General features: G+C 46.1%; 1 protein-coding gene across 3 annotated transcripts; it reads right to left on the bottom strand.

The window, feature by feature from the left end:
- Window positions 1-216: 216 nt before the first annotated feature.
- Window positions 217-16,152, bottom strand: LOC142250280 (peptidoglycan-recognition protein 2-like). 3 transcript variants are annotated; one of them, XM_075322418.1, is made up of 7 exons: window positions 15,860-16,152; window positions 8,818-8,973; window positions 5,859-6,031; window positions 5,428-5,514; window positions 3,733-3,934; window positions 1,540-1,658; window positions 217-454 (listed from the first exon to the last, which is right to left on the bottom strand). In XM_075322418.1, exons 4-7 carry the CDS (start codon window positions 5,474-5,476, stop codon window positions 258-260), a joined length of 567 nt encoding a protein of 188 aa, XP_075178533.1. In that variant the 5' UTR covers window positions 5,477-5,514; window positions 5,859-6,031; window positions 8,818-8,973; window positions 15,860-16,152; the 3' UTR covers window positions 217-257. The 3 variants fall into 3 exon arrangements, with proteins under 3 accessions (XP_075178533.1, XP_075178535.1, XP_075178534.1); XM_075322420.1 differs by having other exon boundaries at window positions 5,859-5,954; XM_075322419.1 differs by lacking the exon at window positions 15,860-16,152 and adding an exon at window positions 15,661-15,823.
- Window positions 16,153-27,873: the final 11,721 nt, after the last annotated feature.

Genomic DNA, 27,873 nt, shown 5'->3' with positions numbered 1-27,873 from the left:
TTTTATCTGGTCGAGATTAATTACTAAGAGGGGAATCATCTGCAATGTTCATTAGTAAATATGGGGGCTCCACTGAAAACCCCTGACCCCCACATCAAGGAGCCTCAGTATATAATGAGCTCATTCTGGAGCTGTAGACCTATAGTTTAGTATTTCTGGATTTTCTGACATTTTGGCTATTTGCGGTGAAATAACAGCAGAGTCATCAGTGCAGTATATGCTGATTTATTCTCCTACATTGCGGTGTACATTGCTCTCTATGGCAGCGATTGCTTCTGAGCCAAGAACCGGCCCCACTGCTTGAGGTTATTATATAGAACGTCCCCAGGACACGTGGTGCCGAGCACGTCGCGATGACCCTTCAGGGTGTAGTTTGGTTTTATCTTCTTGATGGCGACTCCACATTGGATAAGACTTTTGGCTGCGTTCAAGGCGTTGGAGGATGGGAGACTGTCTGGTTACGAGAAGAGAGAAAGAAAAATGTCAGATACATTACACAAAAATACTGGTACTACCAGACCGTGCAGCAACGGTGCCGCAACAATGTGAGCGAAGCGCCACTCACCCACGTCTGTCCCTCCTAAATACTAGCAGATATGGGTACATGTGTAGTTTAACAATTATGAAAAAAAAAGCAGTCTCCTATCCATAGGATAGAGAATAAGGTGCTGACTGCTGGGGTCCAAGCACTGGGTCCTAAAATTGGGTGCCTGCAGCCCCCTCTTGAATGGAGCAGAGGAGCACGTGCTCGGCCTCCAATCACTTATGGGAATGTTGGAGCGCTGTTTTCGGCTATTCCCGACAATCCAATAGGCAATAAATGAAGTAGAGGCCGAGTTTGAACACATCTGTCTAATCTTTGGACCCAGTGCTCGGATCCCCAAAATCAGCAAGTTATACCGTACAAACATGGGATAATCTCGTTTTTTTGGGGGAGTCAAGATTTATTTCATCCCATTGAAGTCAGGTGCACGTTGTGTATTTGGTGCAGCAGCATTTTACAGTCCTAGCAAATTGGATGAGTTTTATAGCTTAATCACATCTATATGATGAGCCTTTTATCTGCAGATATTATTTTTGGGTGCATTTATGAAAATTGCAACGTGTTCATTCCTTTGGCAGAAAGTAAAATTTTTGGTGCATTTCTACCCATTAATTTCAACGGGGACAATGAAATCCGCTGCTCTGTGCTTTTTTTAATGCATTTTCTGCAACAAAGTATAAAGATGTTTATTGCAGAAATGGTTTATAATTCTGTGCATAAAATCCGCACCAAATACTCCAGCCTAAGAGGTCTCAGTCGTGGCCTAGTCGAAAATTACTTAAATAAAACATTTGGGAAACGTATACATTTGGCCTAGGATCTGTCCTGCGCCATCACAGCCATCAGCGCTCCATACATCTCTACATTGCCTTTAAAGCCTCAGTAATCAGTTGTAATAATCATAGTTTGTAAGAAAAAAAACTTTTAAAGAAATAGGGGAAGGAAAATTTGTGCTGAATGTTCACATCTATCCAGTAACTCATTTCTCTACTTACTCTGAAAGTTTCCAATAAAGGCGATACCAATGGACTTTGAGTTGGAGCCTACGGCATGAGCCCCGAGCTTTGACCAGCCGCGACCTTCGAATATGGTGCCGTCATTGCCGATTATAAAGCTGTGAAATAATTGGAAACAATTCTGTATTTTGTAAGTATTCTCACCATTAACCTGTAAACATCCTGCGGCCATTCTTCACAGTCGATTATAACTGGGAGATACAGGGGAATAGGATGGTACAGGGCTCCTAGGCTCACCGTACGACTAGGGACCCTGAGCTGTCCCTTATCCTGACGGTAGACTCAGTGGTAGTCAGAGTCGAGCCTCCAACGTGATCCTGTATCCTCTCCAGGCGCTAACAACTGTGTCCCCACCACCCAAGGGATTAACCCGGACAGAGCCTAACAACCCACCCGTCACAAGGTGGCGCTAGACACTACTTGCGTGAATAGAATGGAGAGATAGTCAGACAAGCTGAGGTCAGAAGCCAGGAGGTAGCGACGGGACACTGGGAGCAGACAGCGGCAAGGTCAAGCTACAAGCTGAGGGTCAAGATTCCAGGAGAGTACGTACAGCATACAGGGATCGGGTGTGGACGTGGTCAGGAGGAGATCTGAGGTCAAAAGCCAGGAGGTAAAGACAAAGACAGGGAGGCAGGCAGAGAAGAGTCAACAACAGTCCGGAGTCAAGAGCCAAGATCAGATCACTAAACACTACGGGAGCCGAGAGCACTACTGTAAAACAGGAAGTATGACTGGCGACGTTCCGGGCGAACATGCTCCCTAATGAAGTAGAGCAATCACCAGGAACGAGGAGCATTTACGTAGGCACCTAACAGAACCAGCGCAGAACCCATAGCTGAGAGACGACCCATGCATAAGTGTTCAAAACAAACAGAAGAGCATCCAAACTTGCAAAAAGCTCTGCACAATGCAAGTACCGGCTCTGCAGGAGAGCATAACACCACAAGATGCTCCGTGCATCAGAACCGTGACACTACCAACAGAACAACAAACCTCAAACACACCAAAAACAATCAAGGAAATACAGGTGAGGAATAATAAAGGAAAGGAGGTAGAACAAAAACACTCAACTTGCACAAACCGCAGCAGAAAGCACAGCAGCAACCACCACATCCTCTCTGCTCCTAACTGAATAGAATAACCAAGACATTACCCAGAAAGCAGAGGGCTTATATCCCCTGACGGAAGTGATTAAGTGCTGACAGATGGGCAAGTCTGCTGCTGCACCAGTGAAGGAATTAACCCTAAAGGGTACTTTACACGCTGCGATATCAGTACCAATATCGCTAGCGAGCGCACCCGCCCCGTCAGTTGTGCGTCACGGGCAAATTGCTGCCCGTGGCACACAACATCGCTAACACCCGTCACACGGACTTACCTTCCCTGCGACGTCGCTCTGGCCGGCGATCCGCCTCCTTTCTAAGGGGGCGGTTCATGCGGTGTCACAGCGATGTCACATGGCAGCCGTCCAATAGCAGAGGAGGGGCGGAGATGAGCGGCTGGAACACGCCGCCCACCTCCTTCCTTCCTCATTGCCGGTGGACGGAGGTAAGGAGATGTTCGTCGCTCCTGCGGTGTCACACATAGCAATGTATGCTGCCGCAGGAACAAGGAACAACATCGCTACTCACCAGACAACGATATTTGGTGTTTGGACAACCTCTCCAACACCAACGATTTTTACCACTTTTGCGATCGTTGAAGGTCGCTCGTATGTGTTACACGCTGCGATGTCGCTAACAACGCCGGATGTGCGTCACAAACACCATGACCCCGACGATAAATCGTTAGCGATATCGCAGTGTGTAAAGCCCCCTTTAATGTGCCTGAAGGAAAAAGCTACAGGGAGAAAGCGAATACTGAGTCTGTCCTTCTGAACGTGACACTGGTGTAGATCGTACCATGTGTGATATCTCCCATTATCGCTTTCCTGGTATGGTGTCCGGATGACAAATAACCCATACAGTAACCACAAAATCATCTAAAACCAGTGCTACGGTATACAATATCGATAGAATATCGCTGGTGATCAGGTAACGGTGCAATGGTTGATGCCCGCCACATGTCCTGAAGACCAGTCCTGCCACTCACCCACCTACACATGAAGATGTAAAAAAGCTTCTAACCCACGAGAATAACATAAACCCAAATCCAAAGCTCAGTACTAACTTGTAGCCGATATCACAATAGTTTCTGTTCCGCATGTGGTCGTCCTGAATGCTTTTCACTCGTGCGGTGCAGGCGTCCCTTGTTCCGCAGGTCGGGGTGACCGTGTGATGGACGATCACCCAGGACACAGGATTTACTAATGCGTCTCTGCAGTTGGTGTTCCCTTTACCCCAGGATGATCTCGCGACGATATTGGGACATCCTGGATGGAAAAAATAGAATTAGAAAGTATTAGCATTTTCCTTGTGTTGTCACAACATACATTGTATTCTGTTCTTTTTCTATGTATTCAGTCTCGTGTTTATCCTAAAACATAGAAAGAAAAGAAGAGCAATGGCTATTAAATAACGCAGGACACGAAGCTGCTCCTCTGTCAGGTGTCACATCCTTACTAAAGAGTACAGTGCTTGTAAGCTCTCTCCTATAGAGTTTGTAAGCGCTGCTCTGATCCTGCCAGCCGCACAGTCTGATGATATGGAATGGAGGAGCACACAACCAACGCCGGTGGTCCAAACTGTCAGTCATCAGGAGCACGCCACTCCCGGGGCAAGCAATATGTCAGGAGGCAGGGGAGGAGTGCGCTCCTGAAGATGGAGGACTAGTCAGGACTTACGGCTGTAATATAAGTGCACCCATATTGCGCTCAAGTAAAACAAGGCTGATGCTACCAGTGAGGTCTATTATTCAGGGATTCTGGAGGGATTCTTGTATCTCGGGATGTTAGGACTGATGTGTTGTGGGAGCAGACATCAGGTGTGAATCAGAGTTTGTAAGCGCTGCTCTGATCCTGTCAGCCTCACAGTCTAATAGTATGGGACAGCACATAGTTCAGATTAGTGCACAACCAACGTCATTGGTTCACATTGTCAGTCATCAGGAGCACATCGCCCCTGGGGCAACCAATAAGTCAGGAGGCAGGGGAGGAGTGCGCTCCTGAAGATAGAGGACTAGTCAGGACTTACGGCTGTAATATAAGTGCACCCATATTGCGCTCAAGTAAAACAAGGCTGATGCCACCAGCGAGGTCTATTAATCAGGGATTCTGGAGGGATTTTTGTGTCTTGGGGTGTCAGGACTGATGTGTTGTGGGAGCAGACATCAGGTGTAAATCAGAGTTTGTAAGCGCTGCTCTGATCCTGTCAGCCTCACAGTCTGATGGTATGGGACAGCACATAGTTCAGATTAGTGCACAACCAACGTCATTGGTTCACATTGTCAGTCATCAGGAGCACATCGCCCCTGGGGCAACCGATAAGTCAGGAGGCAGGGGAGGAGTACGCTCCTGAAGATAGAGGACTAGTCAGGACTTACGGCTGTAATATAAGTGAACCCATATTGCGCTCAAGTAAAACAAGGCTGATGCCACCAGCGAGGTCTATTAATCAGGGATTCTGGAGGGATTCTTGTGTCTTGAGGTGTCAGAACTGATGGAGGGAGCAGAGACCAGGTGTGAACTGGACATAAGGGGACATTGCTGAATATTTCCAGCGGGGTGATAAGAAACGGCAAGACACCAACTTCTACAAGCATGCGTATGGTATGGTAGCAGTAGGTGGTCCACTATGGCAGCACAATTATGGCCATGAGCGTATAGTATTGTTCTTGCTGGAGAGGATCTATACGCTCTGTATCTCCTGTAGTGAAAAGCTCATGTGCAGTAAATTTCCCATTTTACAAGATCTGAGGTTTACATACCATGTGCCACCACGCAGACGGCCGACAGAAGCAGTATGAGACGAGTCATAGTGACACCGGATCAGGACAGAAAACGTGTCTAAGAGACTGAACAGAAAAGGATGATACAATAAATGACCACACAAAACATTTGTATATATATATCACAACCAAATAATTGTGTATAAACTATAACAGAAAAAAAAAAGATTCGCTTCTATGGAGAAGAGTGCATCCATATGGTGGGCACAATACACAGGGTCTGCGCCAACAGCTGGGAAAGTCGTGCACCCTCTTATTGTGGTTTCACCAGAACTGACCGATAATTTCCCATATGGGGAAATGTAAACATCAAATTACTTTTTTTTTGTTGCAATAAAACTTTTTAAAAAGTTTAGAAAAAATTAATTTTTTTGTCCACAGTCAATGTGTGAGAGTGTGGAGAGACTCACCTGCAGGATGGCGCTCTCCTGATAGACGACGCTTGTGGTTCTCATCACCCTTTATACAGATCTGGGATCTGGCACCCGGGGAGGTCGGGGAGGGACCTCGGAGATCACAGTGTAAAATAAGAGAACAGTCATCCTTTACATACAGCTTTATGGCATCATTAACATGGGGATTCCTGCCGGATTCAGACGTTTGGAAAGTTTATTATTCCACTTTTTTCAGCACAAAAACAAATTGACCAATTGTCCAATTAATGTAACAACAAAAAAAAATAAATAAAGGACATAGTACATAAATATAAGGCTAAGAAAAAAATAGTAATGATAAAAAATACTCAATTTGGGTCACATGTCCCACTGTGCCCGGCTCCATTTTGCTGGACTCTTTTTTAGGACCAGGAAAGGTTTAAAAACATGTCCTACACTGACTACTTAGCATAGATCTCTGGCATGTCCTGCGCTGACTACTCAGCATGGATCTCTGGTATGTCCTGCGCTGACTGCTCAGCATGGATCTCTGGCATGTCCTGCGCTGACTTCTCAGCATGGATCTTTGGCATGTCCTGCACTGACTTCTCACCATGGATCTCTGGCATGTCCTGCCCTGACTGCTCAGCATAGATCTCCGGCATGTACTGCACTGACTACTCAGCATGGATCTCTGGCATGTCCTGCCCTGACTGCTCAGCATAGATCTCCGGCATGTACTGCGCTGACTACTCAGCATAGATCTCTGGCATGTCCTGCCCTGACTGCTCAGCATAGATCTCCGGCATGTACTGCGCTGACTGCTTAGCATAGATCTCTGGCATGTCCTGCGCTGACTGCTTAGCATAGATCTCTGGCATGTCCTGCACTGACTACTCAGCATGGATCTCTGGCATGTCCTGCCCTGACTGCTTAGTATGGATCTTTGGCATGTCCTGCACTGACTACTCAGCATGGATTTCTGGCATGTCCTGCCCTGACTGCTTAGTATGGATCTCTGGCATGTCCTGCGCTGACTACTCAGCATGGATCTCTGGCATTTCCTGCGCTGACTATTCAGCATGGATCTCTGGCATGTCCTGTGCTTACTATTCAGCATAAATCTCTGGCATTTCCTGTGCTGACTACTCAGCATAGATCTCTGGCATTTCCTGCGCTGACTACTCAGCATGGATCTCTGGCATTTCCTGCGCTGACTACTCAGCATAGATCTCTGGCATGTCCTGTGCTGACTACTCAGCATGGATCTCTGGCATGTCCTGCGCTGACTACTCAGCATGGATCTCTGTCATGTCCTGCGCTGACTACTCAGCATGGATTTCTGGCATGTCCTGCCCTGACTGCTTAGTATGGATCTCTGGCATGTCCTGCGCTGACTACTCAGCATGGATCTCTGGCATTTCCTGCGCTGACTATTCAGCATGGATCTCTGGCATGTCCTGTGCTTACTATTCAGCATAAATCTCTGGCATGTCCTGTGCTGACTACTCAGCATAGATCTCTGGCATTTCCTGCGCTGACTACTCAGCATGGATCTCTGGCATTTCCTGCGCTGACTACTCAGCATAGATCTCTGGCATGTCCTGTGCTTACTATTCAGCATAAATCTCTGGCATGTCCTGTGCTGACTACTCAGCATAGATCTCTGGCATTTCCTGCGCTGACTACTCAGCATGGATCTCTGGCATTTCCTGCGCTGACTACTCAGCATAGATCTCTGGCATGTCCTGTGCTTACTATTCAGCATAAATCTCTGGCATGTCCTGTGCTGACTACTCAGCATAGATCTCTGGCATTTCCTGCGCTGACTACTCAGCATGGATCTCTGGCATTTCCTGCGCTGACTACTCAGCATAGATCTCTGGCATGTCCTGTGCTGACTACTCAGCATGGATCTCTGGCATGTCCTGCGCTGACTACTCAGCATGGATCTCTGGCATGTCCTGCGCTGACTACTCAGCATGGATCTCTGGCATGTCCTGCGCTGACTACTCAGCATGGATCTCTGGCATGTCCTGCGCTGACTACTCAGCATGGATCTCTGTCATGTCCTGCGCTGACTACTCAGCATGGATCTCTGTCATGTCCTGCGCTGACTACTCAGCATGGATCTCTGGCATGTCCTGCGCTGACTACTCAGCATGGATCTCTGTCATGTCCTGCGCTGACTACTCAGCATGGATCTCTGGCATTTCCTGCGCTGACTACTCAGCATGGATCTCTGGCATGTCCTGCGCTGACTACTCAGCATGGATCTCTGGCATGTCCTGCGCTGACTACTTAGCATGGACGTCACTGACATTTATGACCCATGTGAAAATAAATAAACATAATAATAAACTTTAATTTTCAGATCCACATAGGTCATCTGATTTCAGACCCACTTTCTTGGTTCGAGGTACTTTTCCTCCATCTTTGATAATCATAGGTAAGGTACAACTTTCCTGTTTTAGAAAATGCTGGAAAAATGGGGCTGGCTGAGCTATAGAGACCGCCACCTGCCAGCACCCACTGAGCTATAGAGACCGCCACCTACCAGCACCCACTGAGCTATAGAGACAGCCACCTACCAGCACCCACTGAGCTATAGAGACCGCCACCTACCAGCACCCACTGAGCCATAGAGACAGCCACCTACCAGCACCCACTGAGCTATAGAGACAGCCACCTGCCAGCACCCACTGAGCTATAGAGACAGCCACCTGCCAGCACCCACTGAGCTATAGAGACAGCCACCTACCAGCACCCACTGAGCTATAGAGACAGCCACCTACCAGCACCCCACAAGTCAAGCAATGGCATAGAGAGGACAGAACGTCCAGGGAATCTAGAAATGGAGATTGTAGAACCAAAAGACAAAGTCTCCAATAGGACGATCCATAAATATTTGGAAAATAAAGTATGTTATTACGTTAATTAAATTTACATTTCAGAAAGAAATAAGCAGATATATTATTTTGCCTTTGGACAATACCTTTAGCAGACACTGAATAAGCAGGGGGTGGAGGGAAATTTATGCTGTTGTTTGCTGATGTCCACCCCATGTCTGGATCCTAAACCCCCAGACTCAGTCTCGATCATGAACGGGAGCCACAGTATCCTGTCTCCGGTATCTGGAGCACTCCATTACCTACACATGAAATAATCCAGTTAGCTCCTTTCGATAATTACTTTGGCAATGAACGGATCAACCATATTGGATGAAGAAGATAGCCGCACAGTGATGAAATCTATGGTGGCTCATGTCCAGATCCCAGACAAAGGGAACATACACTGTAGGGTTATTATCCGAGGCCAAGATGAAAGAAGATGCAGTAATAGACTAATCTTTATTTGCCCCCGGGTGCAGAAGTCTTGATAATGGGACTAGGATTGCAATTGACCTTTCAAAAAAAGCAAACAGTAAACCTCATGTAAACCTCACCATTTATCTCACTCCACGTGTCGGGATGACTTCATTCCTGACGGCCAAAGTTTATACCACTGGAAAGAGTAGGAGATAAAGGATGGGGGAATGGAAGGAGAGCGCAGGGGCTGTGCCTTCATATGGAGCCGGGGGGACTCTGTGACCAAAAGCTAACTATGTTTCTGAGCCGCTATTTTTCCATGGAGCCAGGTATAAATGTATGAACAGTTGGGTTGTAAGTCATCCAGCGAGGGCTGAATGGAGCGCGTGGCATACTCACACACACAGTTTGATTATTACATGACTGTATTTCTCTCATCCGGATAGTTGCACAAACTTCGCCAACTGTCATGGCGGCGTCAGGCTCCGTTCAGATTGCAGATTCTGACACTCCGCCTGATGGTTTCTCTGGTGCCTGGGAACAATACAGGCAGACTCAGGCGTCAACTTGATGTGTGCTGATTCATGTGCATGCTAGCAAGACGTAATCTCTGCTGGTCTGTTTGCTCCTTTAATCACATGTTGTGGGATGGCCTTTCACATCTGCTCCCCTCCTATTTATGCTGGTTGAATCCTTCCACAAATGCCAGCTATAGTTGTTGGTCTGGGTGGTGTGGTATCCCAGACTTTCTGGTGAAAGTTGTGCTTATTGCTTGGTGGGGTTGTGGAGTGTACCCCTTTTGTTTTGCAGCTTCCTTCCTGCTCTTGTTTTTCCTCCTAAATTTGTTATTGTCTTAACCTTTGTGCGTGCTGTGCGACAAAGTTTTGGTTTTCCCTCTGTCTTTATCTATTGGCCTCATCACACTCCTGTCCTGTCATTCCCTAGGGGGGAGGGGAAAAAAGATCAGGATTGGTCAGGGGCAGGGCCAGGAAGGAGACTTGGGCCTCTCCACCATCAGGAGTATCCCTGAGAGAGAGACTTGTGCTTCTCCACCATCAGGAGTATCCCTGAGGTTAGGGATAGCATAGGACTATTCCATAGTCATCGTGACAATTTCAGCTGGCTTTTTTTCCATATAGTTATATATATATATATATATATATATATATATATATATATATATATATATATATATATATATATATATATATATATATATATATATATATATATATATATATATATATATATATATATATACATTCAGTATACAGTGTGTCCACCCATATCCTGTCCACCGTTATCAACTTGAGAACGGCGGCAGCTATAGGCATAGAAGTGGTGTCTAGGTATAGTAAAGTAGCCATGCGCTACACAATGAAACCACCTATAGCGCCACCTGGGGAAAAACAACGGAGTTAGCATTTTTATCTCAAAAACGGAACGAGATACAGAAAAAAAGAAAATTACAAAGTTGTAGGGCATCATCAATTCAATACGAATCGACACCTTGCATAGGTGGTTTCATTGCATAGTGCACGGCTACTTTACTATACCTAGACACCACTTCTATGTCTATAGCTGCCGCCGTTCTCAAGTTAATGGTGGTGGACAGGATATGGGTGGACACACTGTATATGTGTCAAAGTAAAGCAGCAGCACTTTAATGTGTTCCTTTCACGCTGCTCCTTGCTCCATAGACTTCAGTAGGCAGCTGTAATCTGATCCCCAAGTGAACAGGTTTTGACTAAGAAGGATTTAATCAGTTTTTTAGCATTGATGATTACTTCAGGAGTAGAGTATTACAAGGACGTCTTTACAAACATTGCCGACTGTCATGGAGACCACAGATTCTGGCACTCTATCTGCTGACTTCTCTGATGTCTGTGATCAGCACACCCAGACTCAGGTGTCGACCCACAGACGTATAGTTCATAGACAGGCTAGCAAGAGTTAAAGGGAACCTGTCACCAGTTTTTTGCCCTATAAGCTGCGGCCACCACCAGTGGGCTCTTATATACAGCATGTTAAAATGCTGTATATAAGAGCATAAGAGCACAGGCCGCTGTGTAGAACATAAAAAAAAACACTTTATAATACTCATCTAAACCGGTCGCTGCGGTGGATGTGGCTCAGATGGGCGTCTCCATTGTCGGCGCCGCCTCTTTCGGCCATCTTTGTCCTCTTTCTGAAGCCTGTGTGCATGACGTGTCTACATCATACACACTCGCCGGTCCCACGCAGCCGCACTACAATACTTTGATCTGCCCTGATCAGGACCTGAATGCCGGCAAGTGCATATGACCTTGGACGCGTCATGCACCGCGGCTTCAGAAGGATGACAGAGGCGGCGACAAAGATGTCCAAAAGAGGCAGCGCCAGCACCTGAAGACGGGAACGCCCATTTGACCCACATTCACCGCAGAGACCGGTTTAGGTGAGTATTATAAAGTGTTTTTTATGTTCTCACAGCAGCCTGGGCTCTTATATACAGCATGTTAGAATATTGTATATAAGAGCCTGGTGGTGGTGGCCGCAGCTTATAGGCAAAAAACATGGTGACAGGTTCCATTTAATCTCTGCTGGGCTGCGTTTTAGTCTGTTGTATACTTTCTTAAATTTTAAGGGGTTTACAATAACAGGGGAGGGGGTAATTGAAGTATTTAAAATGCATTCTTAAAAATATTGTTGAAATAACAAAGAAGGGGAAGAGGAAGGGAAGAAAGGGTAGGCTAAAAGTGGATGGGAAGGGGTATTGGAGGGGAAGTGGGAATGGAAGGAGTTAGGGAATATAAAGGGGGAGGAGAAAGGGAAGGAGGAAGATGTTGAGGAAATTCGTTAAGTTTCAAAGTCAAGCAAGATTATAAACTCTTGTATTCATTTAGCACAGTATATAAACACATTCAGAAATAACATATTACATTTATATTATTTAGATAATGTCAAGGAACTAATTCAAAACAAAGGTTTGGCATGTATTTCTGGGACCAAAGAGACCATCTTATTTTATATCTTTGATAGTTTTTTTCTTTTAACGCGATATTATACTCATATAAATTATGAGCTGAAACCCTGTCCGCAACGTCTGAAATAGATGGGATTCTTTCTTCTCTCCAGTTGGCTGCTAATAAATTCTTAATAACTAAGAAAATGTGACAGACAATGTATCTATACTTTTTCTCATATTCTTCTAACCCTAGGGAAAGAATAACCAATTTTGGAGTAAGATTTATATCTTTTGTAGTCAATTGCTTTAAGAGGTCTCTGACTTTCTTTCATAAGGGTTTAAGTAAAGGACATCCCCAGAAAATGTGGATAAAGGATCCATTTTTCCCGCAACCTCTCCAACATAGTGGTGAGTTATCAGCAGAAAACTTGCACAACTTTAGAGGGGTATAGTACCATCTGGAATACACTTTATAATATGTCTCCTGAAGAGAAGCACAGGTTGCAGTTGCATAAGTTGTTTCCAGAGCTTGTTTCCATGTACTTATAGGGAATTCCTTGTGCAAATCTTTCTCCCAATTATTTAGGTTTAGCTTTTTCTCAAATTCATAATCTTCATTTAGCAAGGACGTTTTAGTCTTTTGTGATCAAATGCTGTCGGGGAGCCAGTCAAATTCGCTCCCCTTCTATATATGCTGGCTTGACACTTCCTTTAATGCAAACTATAGCTTTTCTATACTGGTCTAGTGAGGTGCTGTGATCTAGAATTACTGGTGGTTGTAGTAGTTGTGGCTGTGTGTGGTTGTCCTTTTGTTGCTGCCTTACTTCTCTTGCTTTTCTCATTAGTCTCTTACTGTTTCTCCCTGTGAGTTTGCAGTGTGTCTGAGTTTTGGTTTTTCCATGTCTGTCCTTATCTGTATTTCCATCTCACTCCTGCCCTTTCCTTTCCTGGATGGGTGGGGAGCACAGATTGATTCTGGTCAGGAGAATAGTTAGGCACAAGACTCTGGCATCTCCATTATCAGGGGTAATCTGTGGGTTAGGCATAGCCTAGGGTTCCCTAGCATGAGTGACAGTATAGGAGCCCCCTGTCCCTTGCTATCCTGCAGTCACAGCGTGACAGAGGAGAAGTGGCTCATAACTGGAATGTCTGGTGCCAAAAATGTAAAAGCCGTATTTCTGACATTTACTAAATGCTCAAATGTTTCTATTTCTAATACCAAATGACACCCAACATTATAGATCACCAGTGATGTAAGTGGGAAGAAAAAAATTCTCATAAAATAAACTGAAACAAAGGACAAAAAGAAGAAGACGCAGATGAACAGGGGTGTCAGGGTAGCAGTATTGTACACAGGGACATTTGGGAAGTTGTGAATCCGAAGCTTCCTCTTAGATATAAAGAATGGTCCCTTGATACAATGTAAAGACTATTACACAGAAGTAGCAAAATCATTAACAAAGGGGATTTTTGAGACTTACATTTTTGGCAATAAGCGTCTGTGCTCCTCTGAATCATTATCATTGTGCATTGGACTGGCCTCTAATCCAACATTAAATGGATTCGATTTATCAGATTTAATAGAAAAAAATATTTCATTAGAGAAAGCTGCAAACTATGAACAGTCATAGACAATTATGTTAACTTTTTTTTATTATTCTTTATCATATTATGTACAGAAAAACTGGAAACAAATTCCAGTGCATTGAAATGATGTAAATAAGTGTAATTCTGCTCTTGTATTTTTTGTTGCTTTTTTAAAAAAACGTTTTTTTTAAGTAGTGAAAAATTTTGGGGAAAATTTGTAAAAATAGAAATTTGTATGTGTCGCCATTTTTTGTGACTCACAATGTTGCTATTTTCCATTGATGGAGACATGGGAGGGCTTGTCGAATTTTTTATTAATCTCATTCCGAGTTATTTACAACGTTTTGATCACTTTTTATTTTATAAAGCAAGCTGTGGTGACAAACAATGTTATCCTAGTGGGTTTTTTTTTTCTCTTTTTACAGCATTAACCATAGGATTTAATTAATTTTACATTTTGGTAGATTGGACTTTTATGGATGAAGCAGTATCACATTTTATTTTATTTCTTTATTTATTTTTTAATTGAAAAAAATAGGATGATTTAAATATTAATATTGTTTCCATTTTTTTAATTTCTATTTTTTAGTTTCCATTTTACTCTCCTTAGGTGACCTGAGTATAATGCCCATACTGGCATCCAAGTGCTGTCCTGCACCCCTCTCCCAGTGGGGACACCGGCACTCTCACTTTCTCAGACACCCTGCAGTGGCTGCCCCTTCCCTGGCTCACGTTGCTGTCTCCCAGACCCTGTGCATGCCACACATGCCTCCTGGAAGTGCCCGTAGTAAGCATGCTCGTAGTGAGACCCTTTTATTAAAGGACCAGTTTACCCTGACCGGGAAGTGCCTCTCAGCTTGGCTGAGAGACTTCAGGTATTTAGGTCACCTTCCCGTTTAGTGAGGTGCCTGGGCAACTAGTTCTATATGTTGCTAGTTCTCAGGTCCTCAGTGCTGCTGCTGCTGTCATTGTGCTGTATGCTGTTGCTGATTTGTGTCTGTGTTTTATTGCATTACAAGGCTGCTGCTACTGTAAGCATCCAAAGGGGCTGCTTCCCACAATATCCCCTGCCACTGCTGCAAGTATCCATGCCAGCCACCTACCACGATATCCGCTGCCGCTGGTGCAAGTATCCACATCTACCGCTGTTACCGCACCCATCCATCCCAGCCGAATCCACAACACCAGCTGCTGCTGTTATTTCTACAATGGGGGTCTCCAGCAGGCTACCTGTTGCCATGACAATTCATCAATAACCCAAAATTTCATTGCAAAAGGCCGATAAGAGCTGGTGCATATTTTGAAATTTGTTGGTTAAATTCAAGGTGCGATGAAAAAAATGTCAATTATGGTAGATTTTTAATCTTGATACTTTTTGCATTATGGGATAATTAATTTTATACGATATTCTCATATATTGGACTTTTACGGACGCAGTGGTACCAAATCTGATTTTATTTTTTCTTTTCTTACATATTGGAAAAACATCAGCACCCTATTTTTACATCACAGCCTGGGGAGGCACTGGTCAGTGATTGACAGCAGCAACTAAATGGTTATACAGCAGTGAACGGAGAAAGCTCTGGTTGCTGCTGTTAATGGCAAGTGCTGGCTGTGTAACACAGCCTGTGTGTGACGTACATGTACACCAGGCTGTGGGAATTAGATTAATGCCCAACACTAAATACATAGTAACGTAAAATCGCTTTGGCCATTATAGCTGCGAATTGTGGATGCTCCTTATTTTTCTGAATCCATTTGGGCAGCTCAATCTGAATGGCATCAACCTCCCCAGTCATCTGAGATCCATGAGTTCTGACAATGTATCCTCCGGAGTAATAATTACCGCTGTGTAATACTTATTATATGTTCTGAGGATTTCGATAGCGTAGGGCAATGATCAGCAGAGACGAGTTTTTGATACAAGATGTTTTATAATCTGTAACCACGGTAGATAACAACGGAACAAACACAGCAATACAAATACACACAATACCTTCCCGAAACGGAGCGGAGGGAATTCCCGGGGCCACGCACCGGACTCCCCCAGGGAGACCACCAGAGCGAACCCCTATACAGGGACTGTCCGGCAATCACCCCGGAAGGCCTAAATGCGCAGCAGCCGGGACACAAGGGGCAAGCGGTAAAAGTCCAGGAGTGTCCGTACGGGATGATTGTCCAGAGTGGTTACGAACCAGAGAGAACCGGGCAGAGTGCTGACCGAAGATGGCAGACGGAATCCGGGCACAGCTTGAGAAACCGGGTAAGGTCCAGAGTCGGTCGGTCGGTAGTCTTTAGGAGGATCCAAAAGCAATCAGGATTAGCAGCAGCAAAGCAGGAGCACACAGCAAGCAGTATACTCAGGCACTGGACTGGGCTGAGAGGCGGCCCTTTAAGCAGCTGGACAGGAAGTAGGGCAACAGAACCTTAAAACTCCATGTTAAGTGAGGGCAAGCTCATTCAAAAGAGAACTGGAAAACCTGGAAACCTGACATTACTCCCCCCCCCAGAGACGGCCTCAGGACGGATCAGGGCCCGGCTTGTCCGGGAACCGTCGATGAAACTGAGCGATCTTCCGGGGTGCCCGAATGTTACCCACCGGTTCCCAGGAATCGTCCTCGGGGGCGTACCCCTGCCAACGTACCAGATATTGAAGCCGACGACGATGGAGCCGGGAGTCAATAATGTCCTCAACCACGAACTGCTCCTCGCCGTCGACCATCACAGGCGGAGGAGGAGGCACAACACGACCACGAAACGTATTAGGGGAGACAGGTTTGAGGAGAGACACATGAAAGACCGGGTGTACCTTTAGATGGTGCGGCAACCGTAGCCGACAGGCCACAGGGCTCACGATCCCGGTGATCTTAAATGGACCGATGAATTTTTGTCCCAGCTTCTGCGAAGGAACACCCAATCTCAGGTTTTTGGTGGACAACCATACAGAGTCCCCTACCTTGTACATGGGTGCTGGTTTTCGGTGAGTGTCGGCCGACCTCTTGTAACGCTCCTGGGCCGTAGCCACAGTGTCCTTCAGAACCTCCAGATTTTGTCGTAGCTCTGTCAATCTGTCCTCCACCGCTGGCACCGAAACCGCAACCGGTGACCTAGGCAAAACATTCGGATGGTAACCTAAGTTAGCGAAAAAGGGCGTTACCTTAGTGGAGCTGCTCTGAGTGTTGTTATATGAGAACTCCGCCAACGGAAGCATCTTCAACCAATCGTCTTGGAGATGGCTGACATAACATCGAAGGTATTGTTCTAGGGTTTGATTCGTCCGTTCGGTTTGCCCATTTGTCTGAGGATGGTATGCAGAAGACAAACAGACATCAATCTGGAGTGCCGTACAAAACCCCTTCCAGAATCTAGACGTGAACTGCACGCCCCGGTCAGAGATGATCTCGTCTGGTACCCCATGCAATCGGAATACATTCTGGATAACCAAATCCACTGTCTCTGCGGCTGAGGGAAGACCGGTACACGGAATGAAGTGAGCAGCTTTAGTCAATCGATCTACCACCACTAAAATGGTATTGTGTCCGCATGAGACTGGCAACTCCACAATAAAATCCATGGAGATAGACCCCCAAGGGCGAGATGGCACGGGTAACGGTTGGAGGAGTCCCGTAGGAGCCACACGAGGGACCTTGCACCGGGCACAAACCACACATGAGTGGACATAGTCCTTCACATCCTTTAAGCAAGTAGGCCACCAGAAAAAACGGCTCAGAAATTCTTGCGTCTTCTGTACCCCCCTATGACCAGCCAACACGGAGTCATGGACCAACTTGAGAACCCGAAGTCTTACGGCCTCCGGGACATAAATGCGTCGCTCTCTCAACCACACACCATTCCGAAGAACAAGCGTTACATCATTCGGGGGGGCAGCAAGAAATACGTCACCATCATAGGCCAGCTTGATGTCCTTCCACAAGTCCTGGTCCTGGATTACTCCAACGAAATTGGCATCCGATAACACGGTCTGAGACGGGGTTCCAGGCACGGAGTCCACGGCGTGGATTCGGGACAAGGCATCGGCTTTCCCATTACGTGAACCTGGACGGTATGTAACGACAAAATTGAATTGGTTAAGAAATAGGCTCCAACGGGCTTGCCGTGGAGACAGGCACCTGGCAGACTTCAGAAATTCCAGGTTACGATGATCTGTGAGTACTATCACTTGCTGCGCGGCTCCCTGTAAGTGGTGTCTCCATTCCTTGAAAGCGGAAATAATCGCCAATAATTCCTTGTCCGCAATGTCGTAGTTCCTTTCTGCAGGGGACAACCGGCGGGAAAAGAAGGCACACGGATGCAAGAGACTCTTGTCCCCAGTCCTTTGAGAAAGAATGGCCCCTAATGCATAGTCGGAAGCGTCGACCTCCACGATAAAGGGAAGTGCGGGATTCGGATGGACTAATATTGGCGCTGAGGTAAAACATACCTTGAGACGATGGAATGCTTCCTGGGCCTGGGCGGACCACACAAACTTCTGTCCTTTCTTGGTTAACAGAGTGATGGGACGGACAATCTCTGAAAAGTTACGGATAAAGCGTCGGTAAAAGTTGGCAAAACCGACAAAGCGTTGTACCTCCTTGATGTTTCCCGGTTCCGGCCAGTCCAGAATGGCTTGTATCTTGCTAGATTCCATGTTTAGTCCCTGAGGAGAGATGACATAACCTAAGAATTGTATTTGTGAGTAGTGGAACTCGCATTTCTCCAGCTTAATGTACAGGTGGTTTTCCCTCAGACGGGTAAGTACGGTCTTGACGTGCTCCTGGTGTTCCTGTAGAGAATCAGAAAAGATTAGGATATCGTCCAGATAGATCACCATGAATTGGTCCATGATATCCCTAAAAATATCGTTAACAAGATGTTGAAATGCCGCGGGAGCGTTACAAAGTCCAAAAGGCATCACTAGGTACTCAAAATGTCCGTACCGACATCGGAACGCGGTCTTCCACTCGTCTCCGGGACGTATACGAAGCAGATTATATGCCCCACGGAGGTCCAATTTGGTGAATATTTTTGCTTGTTGGACCCTCTCCAATAGCTCAGGAATCAACGGTAACGGATACCGGTTCCGGATGGTTATTTTATTCAGTTCCCGGTAGTCAATACAGGGTCTCAGAGTCCCCTCTTTCTTTTTCACGAAAAAGATGGGTGCCCCTGTGGGGGAGGTAGACGGACGAATAAATCCCTTGGCTAGGCTTTCATCAATATACTCTTTTAGTGCTGCTAGCTCAGGTGCCGCCAACGGGTAGACATGACCAAACGGAATCTCCGCCCCTGGGAATAAGTCTATGGGGCAATCATATGGTCTATGCGGGGGAAGTCGGTCGGCTTTTCTTTTGTCGCATATATCAGCGAAGTCACGGTAAACCGGGGGTAAAACAGGTACCTGTACAGTGCTCTCCGTATTTGGTGGTACTGGAACCGGAACAGCTGGACTAATGGTCGGAATATTCTGCGGTGGGAAGGATATTTCCTTAGTTTCCCAATCGATGACCGGATTTGTAGACCGTAGCCACGGAATACCTAAAATAATCGGAAAATGAGGAGATGAAATTAGCATGAAAACAAGGGTCTCCTGCTGACCTGGCTTCATGACGCATTCTAGCGGTACGGTTTCCCGATCGACTGGTCCAGAGATTAACGGAGATCCGTCTACCGTCTCCATGGTAACCGGTGAGGATCTTTGCTGAGTCCGGATACCGTGTTTCCTGGCAAAAGAAGAGTCCATGAAATTTCCCCCTGCCCCAGAGTCTATCATTGCAGAGGTAGGTATTAGCTGTCCCTCCCACCGGATCTGAATGGGGAGCGAGCAATGGGTATATTTCCCTTCCGAGTCCTTCGGTGAGGTTGACATTACAGTCAAGGGAAATACCGCATCCAAGTGTCCACTTGCCTCAGAGATATCGGACTCTGCGTCCGTGTTGTCACACTCTGCCATGGCTGCCAATACCTTATTTGGGCGATTCGGACGTTTCGGGCAGTCGATCAAGAAATGGTCCGATTGACCGCAATAGAAACACAAACGCTCACGGAGCCGGTGTTCGCGACGTTCATTGGTCTCTCGCTTTTGCAGAGAGTCTACTTGCATAGGAACGTCCTCGGCCTCCCGTGGCGTCCTGAGAGCGGGTTCTCTGGAAGGAAATGTAAAGTTGTTTACACGGTTTACAGCCGCCCATTTTTCCTGTCTACGTTCCGTCAAGCGGGTATCAATACGCACACAGTGCTGGAGAAACAGTTCAAAATCCCCTGGAGATTCGGAACGAGCTAACTCGTCCTTGATGGTACCGGACAACCCCTTTCTGAAAACAGACAATAATGCATTGTTTCCCCAGTCGGTGTCTACCACTAACCTCTTAAATTCAGTGGCGTATTCAACGATAGAACGCTTTCCCTGACGTAAGGAAAGGAGAGCCGATTCAGCGGTAGCACGGCGATTCGGATCATCAAACATTTGCGCCATTGCGGTCAGAAAATCATCTAGGTGATTTAAACGGATGTCTCGGTTCTCTATCATAGGATTAGCCCAAGCCAGTGCTCGTGAGGTTAATAACATAATTATACATAACACTTTGGACCGGTCAGAACGGTAATAATCAGCATGTACATCAAAAAACAGTATACATTGGTTCACAAATCCACGAAACTGACCACGGTCACCATCGAAACGGAATGGGGGTAACCTAGGCATACCGGCAGCTGATACGGACGTAGTGGGGCCGGCTTCCTGAGCCTCCACTCTGACTTGCAAATCCTGTATAGCCGGACCCAGTACCTGGTGATCATGACCCAGCTGTGTCTCCACATCTCTAAGTTTAGTCTGCACCACCTCCATCTCCTGCTGCAAGGAGTTAATCATAGAAAAGAGCTGATCTACTCCTCGTGTCTCAGTCATTGCCCCAGCGAAATCCTCTTTTTTGGGCCTGAGTATAATGTAATACTTATTATATGTTCTGAGGATTTCGATAGCGTAGGGCAATGATCAGCAGAGACGAGTTTTTGATACAAGATGTTTTATAATCTGTAACCACGGTAGATAACAACGGAACAAACACAGCAATACAAATACACACAATACCTTCCCGAAACGGAGCGGAGGGAATTCCCGGGGCCACGCACCGGACTCCCCCAGGGAGACCACCAGAGCGAACCCCTATACAGGGACTGTCCGGCAATCACCCCGGAAGGCCTAAATGCGCAGCAGCCGGGACACAAGGGGCAAGCGGTAAAAGTCCAGGAGTGTCCGTACGGGATGATTGTCCAGAGTGGTTACGAACCAGAGAGAACCGGGCAGAGTGCTGACCGAAGATGGCAGACGGAATCCGGGCACAGCTTGAGAAACTGGGTAAGGTCCAGAGTCGGTCGGTCGGTAGTCTTTAGGAGGATCCAAAAGCAATCAGGATTAGCAGCAGCAAAGCAGGAGCACACAGCAAGCAGTATACTCAGGCACTGGACTGGGCTGAGAGGCGGCCCTTTAAGCAGCTGGACAGGAAGTAGGGCAACAGAACCTTAAAACTCCATGTTAACTGAGGGCAAGCTCATTCAAAAGAGAACTGGAAAACCTGGAAACCTGACACGCTGTTTGGTTCGGGGTTTGATGGAGGTGGAACGGTAACATATTTAACGTTCTGGTCTTCAATCAATTTTCCCAAACTCTGATTGCCTCTAAGTAAACTCTCAAATGTCATATTCCTCTGCCTTCTAGCCAAAGCGTATATGGAGGAGTCAGATGATGAAAAATATCCTGAGAATTGGCTTTGGAAATGAGATAGCCGAGCTCAATCCACTGTTCAGGATTATTATTATTATTTATTATTATAGCGCCATTTATTCCATGGCGCTTTACAAGTGAGAGAGGGTATACGTACAACAATCATTAACAGTACAAGACAGACTGGTATAGGAGGAGAGAGGTCCCTGCCCGCGAGGGCTCACAGTCTACAGGAGGAGAGAGGACCCTGCCCGCGAAGGCTCACAGTCTACAGGAGGAGAGAGGACCCTGCCCGCGAGGGCTCACTGTCTACAGGGAATGGGTGATGGTACAATAGGTGAGGACAGAGCTGGTTGCGCAGTGGTCTACTGGGCTGAAGGCTATTGTAGGTTGTAAGCTTGTTGGAAGAGGTGGGTCTTGAGGTTCCTGTTGAAGCTTTCCACGGTAGTGGAGAGTCTGATGTGCTGAGGTAGAGCATTCCAGAGTATGGGGGATGCACGGGAGAAATCTTGTACGCGATTGTGGGAAGAGGAGATAAGAGAGGAGCAGAGAAGGAGATCTTGTGAGGATCTGAGGTTGCGTGCAGGTAGGTACCGGGAGACTAGGCCACAGATGTAGGGAGGAGACAGTTTGTGCATGGCTTTGTATGTCATGGTTAATGTTTTGAACTGGAGTCGTTGGGCGATGGGAAGCCAGTGAAGGGATTGGCAGAGTGGCGAGGCTGGGGAGTAGCGAGGGGAGAGGTGGATTAAGTGGGCCGCAGAGTTTAGGATAGATTGGAGGGGTGCAAGAGTGTTGGAAGGGAGGCCAGAGAGCAGGAGGTTGCAGTAGTCGAGGCGGGAGATGATGAGGACATGCACTAATGTTTTTGCTGATTCTTGGTTAAGGAAAGCACGGATCCGGGAGATATTTTTGAGTTGTAATCGGCATGAGTTGAAGAGGGCTTGGATGTGTGGCTTGAAGGATAGAGCAGAGTCGAGGGTTACTCCAAGGCAACGAGCTTGTGAGACTGGGGTGAGTGAGCAACCATCAAGTTTGATGGGATGGGATTGACCATGGAAATCTAGAAGCAAACCGTGCGACATGTTAGACTTGGTCCTTTGGATAAAACCCATGAATTCCTCCCAAGCTTGTTCTGCTTCACGAACACTGAAGGCCGCCTCGTCCTTTTCTCGGTTGGCATCCAACGTGGACCTTGAGAGGTTGTTAATGGCAATATGGGGGCAGCGTCTCGATGTCAGATGACAGATCTCTTTAGCCACAGACCATTTCTTGGGTGTAGAGATCTGCCATGATCTTAACCTTACAATTAACCTTGTCCTTCACAGTTCCCGAGGGACATGAATGTCTGTAGTAGCATCTTCCTAAAGTCTTCTTCCAGCATCCGGCATCTCGAGACGGTATTGAAGAGGGATTTAATGATCCTCCATGAGGAGCCGTCAGAATCAAACTCATGTTCCCAACATGATATTCCGTGAACTTCTCGTGGCCAAAAATCACCTCTTGAGCTTTAATTACATTCAGCCATAAGCAGAGAAGGGAAAAAAAAAAAAAATCACAAAAAATAAAAATGTGTTTTTTTTGTGAATAAAGTATGAGGTTTTTTTTGTGTGGTGACTTGAGCTGTTGTTCTTATTAGTATCATTTCTGGAGACATTCGATCTCTTTGCTTGCTTTTCTTGCATTTCTTGGGGAGGTTGATGCAACAGAGTAACTTCTATGGGGTGGGTTTCTATTGTATATATATATATATATATATATATATATATATATTTTTATTATTTTGTTATTTTTTATTTCCTTTTTAGTCCTTATTCTATAGTTAAATTCACGATCTCCTGTGAGGTCCTATAGTAAGATAAGATTTACAAGAGCACACAGATGACTGCGGCGGGCCCCTGGCTTCCATGACAGCCTATTAAGGCTATGTTGCTTTTTTGTGTACTTCTTTTCTTCATACAAAAAAGTATGTTTTGGCAGGAAAAAAAACTGGCATTTTTTATTGCATTTGCGCGTTTTTTCATACTTATTTTTCTGCTTTATTTTTAGTCTTGGCGATCCAGAGGTTCAGGCACTGTACCCCCTCGATCGCCACCTGGTCCCCGGCTGGTGTTACAGCCAGGGCCCAGCTCTCACTGGCCGGAGCGGTCCCCGCAGCTCCCTGCAGTTTAACCCACTGAATGCTGTGATCAGTACGATCGCAGCATTCCGGAGGCAGGGAGAGGAATTGCTTACCATTCCCTGGCGATCGGGTCCCTGTAATGCGATCACAGGGACCTGATTGCTGCCATAGTAACCCTGAATAGTCATCATGACGACCCTGGGTTACTGAGCTACAGATTGCCTCACAGACCATATGTGACGCCCCTAAACTAGTCAGGGTGTCACAGGGTACTGCACTCCTTTCTCTTTTGGTGCAGAGCTCAACCCCCCATGGTTCTGGGATCCTAACCTTTGGTATTGCTCCATTAGCATTAAAATCCTAACCACAACTCACACCACACCCTGTCAGGCACACCAGTGGGTGGTCTAGCTGGAACAGGGCCACTCGCCTAGGGGTCAGGCAGACTGGTGGGAGGGACTGAGTGAGTTGAGTGGTAGACCTCAGAGAGTGAGGAGCTGGAGGGAGTTGGAGCTAGGTCGCAGATGGTGGTCTACGACCGGAGGAGTCGGAGACTCGGTTGCAGGGTGTTAGACAGGCGTGCCAGACTTATTTTGGGAGAACGGTCGGCACCGAAAAATCTAGTAACCAAACTGGTACTGAGCACGGCGGGGTACAGGACCCTAGATCAGGGAGTAGCTTCACGCAACCTGATAATTAACCTGTGGAGCATAGTCTCTTTATGAACTTTCCCCAAGAGCTCAGAGATCGAAGGCATCAACACAACGAGGAGGACAGGGCTTTCAAGGTTATGCCAAGTGTCAGCCATCGAGAGCACAGCTCCTCTATTTAATTATAGGGAGCTAGACCCCAATAGCTTCAGGCCAAGGGGTCACTCAGAACATCTAAATTCTAGTGCATGGAGGCAGGTTACAGACCATCAGCAATACCAATGGGGACGAATTCCTGGACGAGCTCCCCTGAGCTCCTCAGAGTGGCAGCGACACCCAGAGACTTGGTTTACTTGTGTGTCAGAGTCTGCTTTATGGTCACATCAACACCAGCACGGCCTGAGTGAGTACACTGCACACCCTGCGTCCAACTTGCATAACGCTTGCCTACACTCCACCATCCAGAGTCCCGGAGCCTCCCCTACCCGTGGAGGGAACGTCATCTGGCTGCCCCACTCCATCTCCCCCGGGTACTCCCATCGGCAGCGGCGGTACTACCGCGAACCACGGGTGGCGTCACGAACATTAATTCCCTGTAAATAGCCCCCTTTAATTTTCGGGTGACCCTGAGCCCCCGGGTCTGGAGACCCTCGAGCCACAGTAACCAAGGGTCCGAGCAGTCTGACTGCTGCAGGGGCGGTACAACTGCTGTATGCGAAGTGCTGCGCAATAATCCACTGTAGTGATAAAGAACTGCAGGAGATTATAGAAACCAGGAAATAAACACAGAAACAATTGACACGCTGCTTCTTTTTTCCAGCAACAAAATTTACAAGGAAAAATAAAGCGGCGTGTGCACAGCTAGTCAGGATTTTTATAGACTTTGCTGGGATGCTTTTTCCTTCCTTTCATTGATTAAAATAAGCAAGGAAAAACACAAAAAAAAACCCCATAGCCTATAAGCCATCAATCACACCATGCAAATGCCTCTGCCAGAGGCAGTTAATCAGTAAGACATCAGTGAACGGAGGGGCTGGGGAAGAATATACAAGATATTCAGCACCTCCTGTATATGGAGCGGACACTGTCCACAGCTTCTGATAGCTAAATGTTACTTTTTTCTTGTACAAATATAGCATGTAACAATTTTTCGACTTATGAAGACAAAAAAATATAATGCCGAAAATGCTACATTCCCTCCCACGGTCCTCATCAATGTGTTCCAAAAACCCATAGGCACTCAGTATGGTTCTCTGGTGAGGCCCTGTGTTCCTATAAGCAATGCTTCAATGAATAAAAACCTGATGAATAAGACATTTGGTTCTATAAAAGCCCACAAAAGAATCCACCATGAGCCTCTGTATATTTTTCTGGCCATAGCAGGGCTAGCACTGGCCACCACTCTCTATAGGAAGAGTATCACGGATACGGATATGTACAAATGTTAAGGTGAACTCTTAACCAGAGATCACTAGTTGCCTACTGCCTGGCCGAATTGATATGGGCCAAGTGCATGCATAAAAGAATCCACACCAGACACAGTCGGATGTGTAATCTCTTCTTGGTCACAGTAGAAAATGGCACCAAAACAGACTGAGGAGACTCATGCGTCCTCTGATATAGGCTAGGGGCGTACACAAGTTCAGATATGCCCATTTAGTGGGACAGTTCATGGGCTAGCGAATGGGGAGATCCGTGTTGCTGTTGATGGGCGGGTCTGACTCCAGTGGATGAAACCATGATGATGGGAGGGACGTCATCTGGTGCATCCATGCTGATGGTTTGGTCTGTGATGTCTTGTAGCTTGACCAGGGATCTTCCCTTATATGGCGGTCTTCTTTCATCTGGACATTCCTTGCATTCCAAGCAAGGTGTGGATAACAGGAAATGGCGGCCATCTTTATATCTGTGTCATGTATATGATCTGAAACCTGAATTATGTAAGGCAAATCGATATATTTCCCACAATGCTCTATGTCCAGAGGTTAATTAAGTATTTCATCTTATGGCTCTCCTCAACACAAAGCGGATCCAAAGAAGTGCAACTGTCGTAACTCTTCTTTCTTATTTTTGAGCAGACTTTATAACAAATTTTTTTCAATTAAATAAGATTTACTCACTTTTTGACTCTTTAGCGTCTTATTTGCTGCCGACATATTTTTACTTTCCTCCTTCCCAGTTCAACTTATTGTTTTATTTGAAGTTATTAAGAAACTATTTATCTTCTTCTACACAGAAAGTTAAAAATTAGTTATAAAAGGTAATAATTAATCTGTGGACTAAGAACAAAACCATTGAGACATTTTTTTTAGTCTTTTTTTCGTGGTCTGGAGGCAATTTTTGTTTTCATACAAAAAAATGTCAGGGAGATGTGTTTTGAAAATTTGTTCAAATCTGATTTTATTTTTGTGTGTTCCCCATGATTTGGCGCTGGCTGAATGTGACGGCGAGAAAAACAGTGCGAGTGGAGTGCTATAAAAAAATCGCATTCCCCTCGGACCAATTCTAGCCTGTGTGTCAGAGCACATGAGCGATTGTTTTATCAGCCCTAATCGGACTGAGAAAACAATCGCAGCATGCTGCGGTTGTAAGCCGAGACTCTTTCTCTCGCACCTATTCAAGTGAATGGGGCGAGAGAAAAATCGCACTGCACTCGCGGTACACCGGTGTACCGCTAGTGCAGTGCGAGAATGGCAATAGCTGGCTACACAGGCGAGAGGGAGAGAAATCCCTCCCTCCCCTCCTGAGTGCCGGCCCGCCCCCCGCAGCTGAGGTCTGCGCGCACGAACGGACCTCAGTTGCAAGGACACACGCATGACACTCGGCTCTGCTGTACTGCCAGCACGAGCCGAGTGTCATGCAAGTGGATCGCAGTAGTCCCCGTGTGGCCCCGTCCTAACACTGAGTTACTCTGCAGCAATTTTGCTTTTTTTTTGTTCAACTTTTTATTTTTCAAAAAAAGGGTTTTTTAACATGTCATACAACAAAAGAAAATATACACTTACATAAGAAAAAGAAACATTTCACAGTTATGTGTACAAATATGCTATGTCATAAACATACTGAAAATCAATTGAAGGGTGGGCAGGATTTGGTCATCGGGTAAAACCCGGGGATGGGAGAGACCGGAGCCAGGCCTAAGGGGACCTGGTGGAGCCTCGCACAGCCCCTCAGGTTTGTGTATAAGAGGAATACGTGTTATCATAAGCCCATTTTCGTCCTCAAATTTGGTAAGTGTCCCCAAGCGCATCCCAATTAGCAATTTTGCTTTTTTAATAATTGCATATAACTTTACAGAACTTTGTGATAACCTCATTTTTTCCTCAATGCACCAGCCCATGCATTATCTTTACTGACACCAAAGAAGCAAAATTGGCAGCAACTCAGATCTGTTACATTCATAGGCAGATTATAAACAGGCTGGATATAATAAAAACATCACTATATCTTGTGTGTATAGTGCAGTAGTCTTGAAGTATTTTTTAGATTATAAACAGGGTAATCTGGGCTACCGTGCAGGGTTCAAAACTCCGCTGGGGTCCATGGCCAGAATGCACCAGCCCAAGCATTATCTGTACTGACACCAAAGAAGCAAAATGGGCAGCAACTCAGATGTTACATTCATAGGCAGATTATAATGAGGGTAAACTGGGCTACCGCGCAGGGTACGAAAGCTTTCCTGGAACTACACTGCTAGCAATACAAAAAGGCAGCACA

This window comes from Anomaloglossus baeobatrachus, chromosome 9 (assembly GCF_048569485.1).
Source record: "Anomaloglossus baeobatrachus isolate aAnoBae1 chromosome 9, aAnoBae1.hap1, whole genome shotgun sequence".
Taxonomy (NCBI): domain Eukaryota; kingdom Metazoa; phylum Chordata; class Amphibia; order Anura; family Aromobatidae; genus Anomaloglossus; species Anomaloglossus baeobatrachus.
The sequence above is the reverse complement of the archived record's forward strand: the minus strand, read 5'-3'. Positions and strand labels throughout refer to the sequence as shown.